Source organism: Brassica napus, chromosome C4 (assembly GCF_020379485.1).
Source record: "Brassica napus cultivar Da-Ae chromosome C4, Da-Ae, whole genome shotgun sequence".
Lineage (NCBI taxonomy): Eukaryota > Viridiplantae > Streptophyta > Magnoliopsida > Brassicales > Brassicaceae > Brassica > Brassica napus.
In genome coordinates this window covers 10,818,051-10,830,351 of record NC_063447.1, presented here as the reverse complement: position 1 = coordinate 10,830,351, position 12,301 = coordinate 10,818,051, and the positions used below count along the sequence as shown (strand labels likewise).

Genomic DNA, 12,301 nt, shown 5'->3' with positions numbered 1-12,301 from the left:
CAATACATGAATCAAAGAAAATTTGTAGAGATATCTTATGCAAACGCAGAAGGAGATGAAACTAGGCTTCTATCCACAACAATGGATTCAGGCCCACGTGGATATAGATAGTAAGAAGATGGAGAAGACGATGTAACAGACATGGCATAATCTGAAGGAAACGGTGACATCCCTGTCTCTAATGTTTCCTTGAACTGCAAGTCATCTCCGTACACACTAGGTCCGAGATGCTCTGTTTTATCTCAGTCTCTCCTTGTAGCATCTTCACAACTTCCGACATATTTGGTCTTAGTGTCTGAGACATGTTTGTGCAAAGAAGCCCAACTTTGATCATTCTGTCTGCCTCAGCTATATCTAATTTGCCCTCTAGCTCTGGATCTATTATTCCTGCAAAATCTCCTTTCTTGTGCAGCAAGAAAGCCTAGAATTTTTTTTGTAAAAACACCATGAAGGAGTAAAAGAAGGAAGAGAAGCTCGTACTAAACAATGAGCAACCAATTATATGTGTCTCTTAGACAAAGTTTGTCAGTACCCAATCTATAAGTCCAACACAAGATTCATGTTCAGGTGTGTAATTTTTTTTGAATTATACAGGGATATCCTGTCCCACAGAAGTTGTCCAAACTATTCACGTGTTTCCACGTGTCGGTTCTCTGTCTCTGGCGATGCCAAAAAGTTAATTTTCCAGTGGCCGGAACTCGAATAGTAATACTGGTGACTTCACCTTATTGGGCTTTTGCCCTCAAGTTAATCACCACCAGGCCACAAGCTCTGGTTCAGGTGTGGAATTTGCATTGCTCTTTCCGCTAACAATCTCCATTGCCACAATGCCAAAGCTATACACATCAGCCTTTCTGTTAGATAACCTCTCATTGCATATTCAGTAGCCATATATCCACTGCAAACCAGAACCACTGTTAGTTTTGAAACATATCATATCTTTCTTTATATAAACCTTACATTGTTCCTGCAACTCAGGTGCTAATGTGACTCTTCTCATCTTCGTGCAGTCTAGCCAATCCGAAATCCGATATCTTAGCGTTAAGGTCCTTATCTAATATTACAATGGTTCCTTTGATATCTCTGTGAATGATCTTAACCATTGACTCCTCATGAAGAAACATTAGTCCTTTCGCTATTCCTATGCATATATTCTGCCTTGTTTTCCACTCAAGCCTCTGACTATTCTTTCCTGGGAAAGGAGTCAACAGAGATCTAATGAAACCACTTTTGATCTATTACAAAACTAGAGTTGAGCAAATAACTGAATCTTACCAAACAATACACTAGAGAGACAATTGTTTTCCATGTATTCATAAACAAGGAGATGGTTTTTCTCAGCACAGCATCCATAAAGTTTAACAAGATGTGGATGCTGCTAGCTTTCCCTATATTTAAAAAAAAAATTCTCTCTAGCTAACATTACCTTCTTTACATTGAGTTTCTATAAGATTACTGCTCAAATTTTTTTTACATCTTTGAGATTATGTTTTGTACCTTGAACACAGATCCAAAGCCACCTTCTCCAATCTTGTTGGCTTGGTCAAAGTTGTTTGTGGCGGTTCTAAGTTGCCTCAAAGTGAAACAGTACCTCTATCTCCTCTTGTTTCATCTCTGACACATCGCCTCCAAAAGTGAACTCCCAAACACAAGAAAATGATACAAAGTATTGAACTTGTTACACCAATTAAGAGATGATAATTTCTTGTTTTACTATGTGTTTGTGCAGGAGCATCTGCACAGTAACTGAATGATGGATCTTTCAGACATTATGATTCTCTCCAGGTAAAAAAACATTGGGAAAACTGTTTTTTTAGAGCAAAAAAATAGTAATTATGTCCCTTTAGACTAATCTATATTTTGTGTCATATTTTTCTATAATACCCTTTAATATTTATGAAAATAATTTTAATAAATAGTTTTACAAACAAAAAAAAATTTGGAAAAATAGTAACATTTGTTAAAATACCTATATGAACTTAATGGTATATTTTCCAGTTATAAAAAAGTTAAAATTATAAATTTCAGATTATGTTCTAAAAAAAATAGAAATGACATTCTACGAAGTAGAAAACGAAATCTATTTTTTTCATTGAATCTACAATGTTTAGAATACGTGATCTACGTAAATAGGAGTATATTCTACAAATATGTAGAATGCACATTCCGCGCTTAACCTACTATTCTAAAATTCTTAGAAATCGAAATCTACACATTAATCTAATTCTAAAACATGTAGAAACCGACTTCTACAGATTTACTATAAATCTAAAACATGTAGAAATCAAATTCTAAACATTACTATAATTCTAAAAAACTGTAGAAACTGATTTCTACATATTAGTTGTATTCTACTGATAAGAAATCAGTTCCTAAAAATATGGAAACAAAATATTTGAGAATATTCACTTTTATATTTTTTTAAAAAATCGATTTTTTTTTTAAAAAAAAAACGAAAAAGGAATACAACTGATTTCTACATATTAGTTGTATTCTACGGATAATCATACAAAACCAAAAAAATCGATTTGGGATTCTTTCCTCGGCACGGGATCGATCGATCTATTCTTACAGATCGGTCGATCTGTGTAAATCGACCTTCGCCGATCGAGTGAAATGGACCCGGTCGATCAGTATATATTTCGCGTTTTTTTTTGTTCTGAATAATGATCGGGATCGATCGATCCACTATAACTTGTAAAGTGGGATCGATCGATCCCCCTTGTCGAACTCAATATATATCTTTTTAAAAAATTTACAATTTTAAGGGCATTACTGCCATTTTGGAAAAAATTAGTCTAATAGGACATAAAGTAGTATAAATTAGTATAAAGGGACATAGTTACCATTTTTTTGCTCTAAAAAACAGATGTCCCAAAAACATTTAGAAGGAAATTCAGTGTGTAGACATGGGATTGTTGCTAAACCGGACGACGGTCTATTTTTTGTCTGCTAGTATTCTATAGTTAGCGCCTTTTGTTATTGCAAAATAGACCGTGCTTTTATATTTGGTTTGTAATTTGAGCGCAGAACTTTGGAGTTTGTCGGTTTTCCCTTTTATAGTCTTATGTTTTGTAATGTGCCTGTATTAATATTAGATTTGTGAACTCTTTAGTTACAATTTTATAAACATGGGGTTATTTGTTTAATAAATAGAGTCCGTAGGGGCTGTTTTGAAGGTAGAATGGAAATAAAGAAAACTTCAGACTGAAGATTTTACCATAATTTTTTTTTTGTGGAACAAGTGGAGTAGTTGCACAATTTATCCATTAACTTTCGATCTTCTCAAGAGTTGACTTTTAGATTCAAGCTGTTTTTGGGAAATTGTGTTGTCTCCTCTTTAAGCTATCATAGTTAGTTTTTTTTTTCTATCAAGTTGCACAAAACCTCATGTGCTTGAATAAACCGGGAAGATCAGAGGCACATATGCTTCTGGAGGCTGCTTTGCCATATTCGTTGATGTCTACTCCCTCATAATTGAACAGGTAAGCAACTAGGGTTCTAGTTGAGACTATAAAAAAAAAAACTTCTTTAGGTTTTGTTTGACATTCTCATGCTTTCTTGGCAAGGTACCTCTCTGCATTCAAGGATTTTTCGCTCGCTTTGATTTGTCAAAATTAGAATGTTGCAGTCTGCAGTTCTTACTTGAATCGAATAGTAGTTGCTGTCCGAGTATATATGTATACTGATAATGATTACTTACAATTCAAGCCATTGAACAAAGATACAAGAACAGGATTAACCTTAAATATTTATCTACAATCATCACAAAGGAAGATCAGTAACTCGTTTATGAGAAGATCCTGTCTTGGAGAACTCAGAGTTTGCTTTCTGTGTAGCCGGTAACAGTTTATGAATCAAGGCCGCAGAGACAGCTCCAAGTGTTGGAGCCACCAAGTAAATCCAAATCCCTTTGTAACATCCCCACACAAGTGCAGGCCCTAGGCTTCTTGCTGGATTCATTGATGCTCCTGATACCTCTCTGTTAAATGAAATATTGGATTGGTTGGCTAAAGAGAGAGTTAAGCTTACATAGATTGGAAGAGAAAAGTGAAAATTACCCGGCAAAGATAACATTCAGGGTGACCGTTGCACCGATGATTAACCCCTCTAGTTCCTTGGTCTGCAAGATTCATATTATGTTAAGATTGAAAACCTAATCAAGAAATGTGTATAGTGTTTCTGTTTGCTGATCACTTACTGTTCTCTTGGAGGTAGTGAAGGCACAAACAACTATCATAAGGAAGCCGGTGATGATGAACTCCATCACGAATGCTTGAAGATCAGTCCCAGAAGGAGATGATCCTAGGAAGACATCGTGTTTCTTGCTGCACACGTCATTGTTTAGGTCAAACAGAATACGCAGAGTCGCGGAAGCCAATGTTGATCCGATGACTTGAACAGTTAAGTATGCTGGGAGTTGATACAGAGGGAATCTCTTGCAAGATGCTAAGGCTATGGTGACAGCCGGATTGAAGTGTGCAGAGATGTGGCCGAGAGAGTAAACAAGAACCATTATCACTAGACCCCAAACGACTGCAATGCCCACAAGAGTCACTACATTGTTGTGTTGAGCGTTCACGGCAATAGCGGCACAACCCGCAAATATCAAGTAGTAAGTTCCCACGAGTTCTGCTATAAGCTGCAGATTAAGTGAACAAGAAAACTTCAAAAAGGGTACGGAGAAGAAGAAGAAGAAGAAGTGTGAATTAAGCAGTTTTTCCTCAATGGGTTTTGAAAAAAGAACTCACCTTTTGCAAGAAGTGGACAGATAACAATGGTGGAGATGTGGGAGGAGAAGAAGGAAGTGAAGTTTTTGAAACAGGAGGAGCTTGGATGTTTAGTACAACAACGTTTCCATGGTTGCTTTTGCCCACTGATATGTCATCCATTTGATTTTTTCTTTAGAAGAGAGTATAAAGGCTTTGATTGATGTTTGAAGTTCTGTGTGTTGAGAGATTGTGATGAGGTTCTGCTTTTTTATAGTTTGTTTACCAAGACAAAAGCAGAATGAGAATAAAGTGAAAAGGTCAAAGTTTGCTTAATTTATAGCAACTTGCTACAGCAACATCATGGTTTATTATTGGATTTGTATTTTTTGAATATATAAAAGATGAATACTGCTGAACTGTAGATGGTTTTGGAGAGTAAAAGACACAGGTCCAGGCCAAATAGATATTATAGTTTATATGTTAACCAAATGGATTTAAAGTTATTGTTAAAGCAAAGCCAAATCCAGTTTTAGTTTCCTGTTACTTTGTTAGTTTAGGAAGGTATATGAGCCCAATTGATGATAGAATAAAGTAAATGATGATTGTATACCAAACCTAACGCCATCAGATGATCACGCATCTACACATATATTATTGGACAATATCAATATATCATTCATTACTTACACAAATCTTATGATTAATTGATAATATGTACTATGTGTTATGTACCTAACATCATAACTATATTTTTTTGTTGCCAGAACAGTTGATCAAATGTCTAAATTCAGTAATTAAATATTTTAAAATTGATTTTGATGATCCAGATAGGCATTGAACCCTCAGCAGCTCTCTGTTGGAACCCCATCTTGCAAATTAGTAGAGGTGCATGTGGAGAATAACACCGGTAACGAAGTCTACCCACCCCTTGACAGGTCACTTTCAAACTTCTTCCACAAAAATATATAGCTGAAAAAAAAAATACAAAAGTTGTGTTGTTCGTTTATTAAAGGCGAAACAACTTATAGAACAGCATTGGTTTGTATAAAGCAAGGGCTTGTCCGATTGCTAGTCCAAACAACACTCCGGGTCCATAGCCTATTGCTGCTGCTTTCCAGTTCAACACTTTTTCTGGCGTCTGCGGTGTTGATGTTGGTACATTGTCCCTGAAGCAAGATTCTTGAAGAGGAAGACCACAAAGACCCATATTCCCTTCAAAGGAGGCTTTAGGTTGCCCTACAATCTGTGTACTCTGCGGTATTTGGCCAGTGAGTTTGTTATGCGAAACGTTAAGGTAAGCCAAGAAGGTGAGGACTCTTAGCTCCTGAGGAATTTCTCCAGAAAGTTGGTTTTGAGAAAGATCAAGTGACTCAAGTTGTTTGAGGTTGGCCAAAGACGATGGAAGATGACCTGTGAAACTGTTGTTAGATAAATCCAACATAATCAACGACTTCAAGAGACCTACGGATTCTGGAATCTCCCCTCCAAGCCTGTTCCCAGAGATAGCAATGGCTGTGAATGCCTCTGGGATCTTTTCCAGCTCCATATTTAATCCTTTGTTTCTCATATAAATGGAAGGGTAATACTCCGGGGTATACGTAGAGTGCTGTTCTCCTGTGTACTTTAGCCAGGGATAATCAGCTCTAGGGATCTTAAGCAAAGGTGAACTCCAATTAGCAAAGTAATTTCCCGGCAAACTCCCGTAAAAGTTGTTATGGGATATGTCAAGTATCCGCAGCGCCGGGAATGGATGATGGCTTCTAGGAGAAGAAATGAGACCGTGGAATCTGTTTGATCTCAGAACAATGATTTGCAGATCCGACAAAGCCTTCAGCCAGAAAGGGAAGGTGTCATTGATTCTATTGTTCTCCACGTTTAGAAACATCAGGCTTGTGCAATTGACTAGAGACCTCGGAAGCTTCCCACTGATTTGATTGTGGCCAACATCAAGTATTTGTAACCCACTTTTTTCTATGTAGGGAAGTGTACCAATAAGGTTATTGTTATGTAGTTTCAACGTTCCCAGTGACTTGCCTATCAAGCAACGGGGAATGGAACCACTGAAATTGTTGTTCGACAGATCAAGGCGACCAAGTCCACTTGCGTTGCACAATGAAAGAGGTATGTCTCCTGTGAAATGATTATTCGATGCGTAAATGGTCTGCATGGTGGGTGGAATCATTGCGAACGATCCATGAAAGGCGTTTGAACTCAAATCCAGCTCGGAAAGGAAAGAATTGTAGCGCAAGGAAGGCGCTTTTCCTAGAATTCTATTTTTGAAAAGGTCTAATTTCTGCAAGCTCCGTAAGGTCTTAATAAAGGTGGGGAACTCGGTCATGTTGCAGCTCGACAAGGTTAGCTCCTGCAAATTTTTCGAACCGATATTAAGCCTCGTTATAACATTCCCGGAAAGATCTAAAGACTCTAGAGACTTGAAAGGCAAGGAGTCGAAGTTAATTGTGTCGGGTGTGTTCTGAAAAGATAGGTCGAGTTCTGTGAGCTTGGCTAACTTTGAGATAGGTTCTAGGATTCGACAGCTCAAAAGGTTATTGGCCATGTCTAAATGTTGAAGCTTCGAGGTTTCAGAAGAATTTATATCCTCGCGAGGGTGTGTAAGATGGTTTTGGCGCAGATTAATATACCATAGGGAAGGCATGGTGAATAGATAAGAAGGAACGGTTCCAGAAAAGTCATTATTAGAAAGGTCAATATAAGAAAGAAGGGTTAAGTTCTGTATATTGGGAAAAGGACCGGTGAACTTGTTATACGAAAGGTCTAAGGTGTTTAAGCGGCTTAGGTTACTGATTGAGGATGTAACTTGTCCGATAAAACCATTTTGGCTAAGATCCAAGTATTCTAAGTTGGTGAGTCTGCCAAATCCGGCGTGGAAGGAGGATGTGTCAAAGTGGTTCATTGAAAGAGAGAGGTACCTGAGGTGTTGGAATCTGAAGAGGTTACTATTAGCCTTGATGGTGCCATTGATACATGCACCACGAAGGTTGAGCTCTGTCACGGCACCGGTTTTTTCATCAAAAGAAACACCATCAAAGGAGTTGGCATCTTTGGTCCAAGAGGTTATATTTGCACTAGGGGATTGTAAGACCCCATCGGCCAATTTGCGATCGCAGTTGCGGGATGGAAACTCATTCTTGAAAGCTAAAAGAATCTCAACTTGGTCGCGAGGAACGGAAACTGAAACGCTGTGTTGACATGAAGCAGAATTAAGCAGCTAGACTTGAGAATTAAGCAGTCAGACTTGAGAATTAAGCTGCCGGACTTGAGAATTAAGCTGCCAGACTTTATAAGGTTTTATAAAGTTTTATAAAGGTTTTATAAGCTCGATTTTATTGAAGAGAAGAAGAAGAGAGAAAAAGATATTTTATTATATTGTGTACTGAGGTCACTTGTTTTTAAATACTTGTATCCAGATCCACAATTAAATTAAGGAAACTATTTTCTCCTTCTTTCTCTTACATCTTGAGATCTACTTTCTCTATCTCTGTGTTCTTCATGTTCTTCATTCTCCATAAATAAACTCTCAATAATTCTCTCATTCTAACATGGTATCAGAGCATTAAGCTCCTGAAACTCACAAAAGCTTCCGCAAATTTCTTTCTTTCCTTCTCAGATTATCTTCAAAATCTGTTGGATACATCCTTTTATCCACTGGTCCAAAGGTCTTTCAAAAGGGAAGAACCTCACCAGAACTCAAGATAGAGGAGTACCCTATTCTCTGGAACTCAAGAAAGCTTCAACCATATCAGGAAAAGCTTCTTCAAAGTCCAGTTTATCTCAAAATCAGTAGGAACAATCTATTGTCCACTGGTCCATATCTCTCCATGAGGGAGAACTCCAACATGGTGTTGTTTCCAGAGTACAAGAAGGCTAAGGAACAACATAAGAACCACAATATGCCAAGAAGAAGTGACTTGAATCAAGCCAGGAATGTAATCAAAGAGTTTGAGCATCCATCGATTCAAGGTCGAACCATGTATTCATCTGTCATTGGTGGTTCAAATGAAGAAGGAACATGGAGAAGTACTGATAGTGCAGCCAACACTGATGGTCCAGCAACCATGAGTGACCTACATTCCCTTATCCAAGCTTTTATCTCATTCAAGAAGGCTGGTACACACTCTCTTGACCCTAAACCTATCATTATAGATTCAGGAGCAAGCCATCACATGATTAGTGATAGAAACTTGATGAGTGATGTCCAGTCTGCCTCAAGGTATGTTCAAATAGCAAATGGTGATAAGATTAAGATAGAAGGGATAGGGAACCTGAGGTTGTTTGATAGGGAATCTACTGCCTTGTATATGCCTCAGTTTACATCAAACTTGCTATCTGTGAGAAAGACTACTGTTGATCTGAGTTGTCAGGTTGTCTTCAGACCAGATGAGGTTGAATTTCAAGACTTAAAGACAGGCCAAGTGATTGGAAAGGGGCACGTTCACAATGAACTATATCATCTTCAGAAGACAGAGATGTCTAGACCATCCACTTCTCAGTGTTTGGCTAGTACATCCAGCGGGGTTGATAGCACACTATGGCATGCTAGGTTGGGACATCCTCATACAAGAGCCCTAAACTTGATGCTTCCAGGTGTGGTCTTCAAGAATGATGATTGTGAAGCTTGCATATTGGGGAAGCATTGTAGAACAGTCTTCTCACAGTCTAGCACCATCTATGAAAGATGTTTTGACCAAGTTCACTCTGATGTATGGACTGCTCCATGTGTGTCCAGAGAGAACCACAAATACTTTGTCACCTTCATTGATGAGAAATCCAAATACACTTGGGTGACACTGATTCCGTCTAAGGACAGGGTGTTGGATGCTTTCAAGAATTTCCAGACCTATATCTGCAACCATTTCAATGCCAAGATGAAAATTCTAAGGTCAGATAATGGTGGAGAGTATACAAGTCATGCATTTAAGCAATATCTTGCTCAACATGGGATAACTCATCAGACAAGCTGTCTTTACACTCCTCAACAGAATGGAGTTGCTGAGAGAAAGAACAGACATTTGATGGAAGTAGCAAGATCAATGATGTTCCACACCAATGTTCCAAAAAGATTCTGGAGTGATGATGTGATGTCTGCTACTTATCTGATCAATAGAACTCCAACTAAAGTCCTCAACGACATGTCTCCTTTTGAGGTTCTAAATAAGACCAAACCATCTTTGGACCATTTGCGTGTGTTTGGATGCCTCTGTTTTGTGATGATACCTGGGGAGCTGAGGAACAAGCTTGATGCTAAAAGCTCAAAAGCTATGTTCATTGGTTACTCTCCAACTCAGAAGGGGTATAAGTGCTATGATCCAGAGTCAAGAAGGGTTCTTGTCTCGAGGGATGTGAAGTTTGCAGAATCTAGAGGCTATTATGATGGAAAGAGTTGGGATGAGCTCAAAGATCTTTCTCAATCAGCCTCAGATAGAGCAAATAACCTTAGGGGAGTAATGGAGAGCCTGGGAATCAGTATGCCCTCTTTACCAAGTGTGGAACATGTCCCTGAAAATTTATCATCTACTGCAGCTGATAGTGTTGAGAGCACTCATCCTAATCATGAGGGGGGCAGTAGAAATGTTGAGCAGTCTACACAAGCTCAACCTGAAGAGAGCTCTGTAGCTCATGATCAAGATGAGATGCCATCAGAATCAGATGTTGAGACTCAAGTAGAGGCGCCAAGTGAAGGAAATGAAGCAGAACCTGAGCAGATACAACTTTTGAGAAGGAGTACAAGGATCAGGAAACCCTCACAGTGGATCAACACAGAAGTTTACTTCAATGCTGAAGTTGTAGCTCACCCAATAAGTGCAGTATGCTCCCTTGCTCAATATCCAGAAGATCATCAAGTCTTCATCAGTGAATTGGATCAGGAATACATTCCAAGAACATATGAAGAAGCTATGCAACACAAGGAGTGGAGAGAATCTGTTGGAGATGAGATGAGAGCCATGATCAAGAATGATACATGGTTTGAGACTGAACTTCCAAAAGGAAAGAAGGCAGTGACAAGCCGACTTCTCTACACTATCAAGTATGGAGCCAATGGAAAACCAGAAAGAAAGAAGACAAGACTGGTTGCAAGGGGATATACTCAAGTGTATGGTGAAGATTATCTAGACACTTTTGCACCAGTGGCCAAGCTTCACACTATAAGGATTCTCTTATCTCTTGCTGTCAATCTTGAGTGGGATTTATGGCAGATGGATGTGAAAAATATCTTTCTTCAAGGAGAATTGGAGGATGAAGTCTACATGAAACCACCTCCTGGTCTTGAGAACATGGTGAAGTCAGGAAATGTTCTCAGATTAAAGAAGGCAATTTATGGCTTGAAGCAATCTCCAAGGGCTTGGTACCATAAGTTGAGCACCACCCTCAATGGAAGAGGCTTTGTCAAGTCTGAAGCTGATCATACCCTATTCACCCTCACTAGCCAGCAAGGAATCATTGTCATTCTCATCTATGTTGATGACATTATCATCACAGGCAGTGACAAAGAAGGGATCATCTCGACCAAAGCGTTCTTTAAGGCTTCATTTGATATCAAGGACTTGGGAGAGCTCAAATACTTCCTAGGGATCGAGATGTGTAGGTCTAAGGAATGGTTGTTTCTATCTCAAAGGAAATACACCCTTGACTTACTAAATGAGGCTGGAGATCTTGGTGGAAGAGCTGCCAAAATACCTCTAGAGGAAGGATACAAAGTGATGCGTGAGGGGGAGATTGAAAACAAGTCATATGAAGATGTAAAGCATTATAGGAGAATGGTGGGAAAACTCATTTATCTTACCATTACCCGACCAGATGTATGCTTTGCAGTAAACCAAGTAAGCCAACACATGCAAGCTCCCAAGGTACACCACTGGAACATGGTTGAGAGGATTCTCAGGTACCTAAGAGAGGCACCAGGCCAAGGAGTATGGATGGGATGCAATAGAAGCACTGAGATTGTTGGGTACTGTGATGCGGATTGGGCAGGAGATCGAGTTGATAGGAGATCAACTACTGGATATTGTACCTTCATTGGAGGCAATTTGGTAACATGGAAGAGCAAGAAGCAGAAGGTGGTGTCTTGTTCAAGTGCTGAGGCAGAATATAGAGCTATGAGAAAGCTCACAAGCGAGTTGATTTGGATCAAGGGACTTCTTAAGGACTTGGGAATTGAAGTTACAACGCCAATCACGATGCATTGTGATAACCAGGCTGCTATACACATTGCTAGCAACTCAGTCTTCCATGAAAGGACCAAACATATAGAGGTAGATTGCCACAAAGTGAGACAAGCCGTGGAGCAGAAGATCATATTGCCGTGCTACACAAGGAGTGAAGATCAGCTAGCTGATATCTTCACCAAGGCAGCAAGCACTAAGGTATGTGAGTCCATTCATCCAAAATTGGGACTCATAGACCTATCATGTCAATGATCTCTCCTTCATGAAGTGTTCTACTCTTTTTTCTTGACTTGGGTTTTCTCCCAAAGGGTTTTACCTAGTTGAGGTTTTAATGAGGGAATACTTCATGGCTTCCAAGCTTGACTTGTTTCACATGGTCAAGCTTGAGGGGGAGTGTTGACATGA

The 12,301-nt window shown here is 39.0% G+C and overlaps 2 protein-coding genes and 1 long non-coding RNA gene across 3 annotated transcripts; all 3 read right to left on the bottom strand.

The window, feature by feature from the left end:
* Positions 1-120: 120 nt before the first annotated feature.
* On the bottom strand, positions 121-1,942 carry LOC125585112. Its single transcript, XR_007322004.1, has 3 exons — positions 1,498-1,942; positions 961-1,192; positions 121-898 (listed from the first exon to the last, which is right to left on the bottom strand). It is a non-coding gene; the product is annotated as an uncharacterized LOC125585112 (long non-coding RNA).
* Positions 1,943-3,245: 1,303 nt separating this feature from the next.
* Positions 3,246-5,158, bottom strand: LOC106396207 (aquaporin NIP2-1). Its single transcript, XM_013836541.3, has 4 exons — positions 4,752-5,158; positions 4,202-4,642; positions 4,062-4,123; positions 3,246-3,982 (listed from the first exon to the last, which is right to left on the bottom strand). Exons 1-4 carry the CDS (start codon positions 4,890-4,892, stop codon positions 3,766-3,768), a joined length of 861 nt encoding a protein of 286 aa, XP_013691995.1. The 5' UTR covers positions 4,893-5,158; the 3' UTR covers positions 3,246-3,765.
* Positions 5,159-5,394: 236 nt separating this feature from the next.
* LOC106392779 (receptor-like protein 54) lies at positions 5,395-8,240 on the bottom strand. The gene is made up of 2 exons (XM_048755459.1): positions 8,201-8,240; positions 5,395-7,937 (listed from the first exon to the last, which is right to left on the bottom strand). Exons 1-2 carry the CDS (start codon positions 8,238-8,240, stop codon positions 5,719-5,721), a joined length of 2,259 nt encoding a protein of 752 aa, XP_048611416.1. The 3' UTR covers positions 5,395-5,718.
* Between the last annotated feature and the right edge of the window lie 4,061 nt (positions 8,241-12,301).

Bases quoted from the DNA above. Each gene is read 5' to 3' on its own strand.
- LOC106392779 (XM_048755459.1), bottom strand. From the start codon at position 8,240: ATGGAGAATGAAGAACATGAAGAACACAGAGATAGAGAAA. The intron at 7,938-8,200 runs GTAGATCTCAAG...AAGTCTAGCTGC, and splicing joins AGAACACAGAGATAGAGAAA to TTAATTCTGCTTCATGTCAA.
- LOC106396207 (XM_013836541.3), bottom strand. From the start codon at position 4,892: ATGGATGACATATCAGTGGGCAAAAGCAACCATGGAAACGTTGTTGTA. The intron at 4,643-4,751 runs GTGAGTTCTTTT...CTTAATCTGCAG, and splicing joins CTGTCCACTTCTTGCAAAAG to CTTATAGCAGAACTCGTGGG. The intron at 3,983-4,061 runs GTAATTTTCACT...TTCATTTAACAG, and splicing joins CTGAATGTTATCTTTGCCGG to AGAGGTATCAGGAGCATCAA.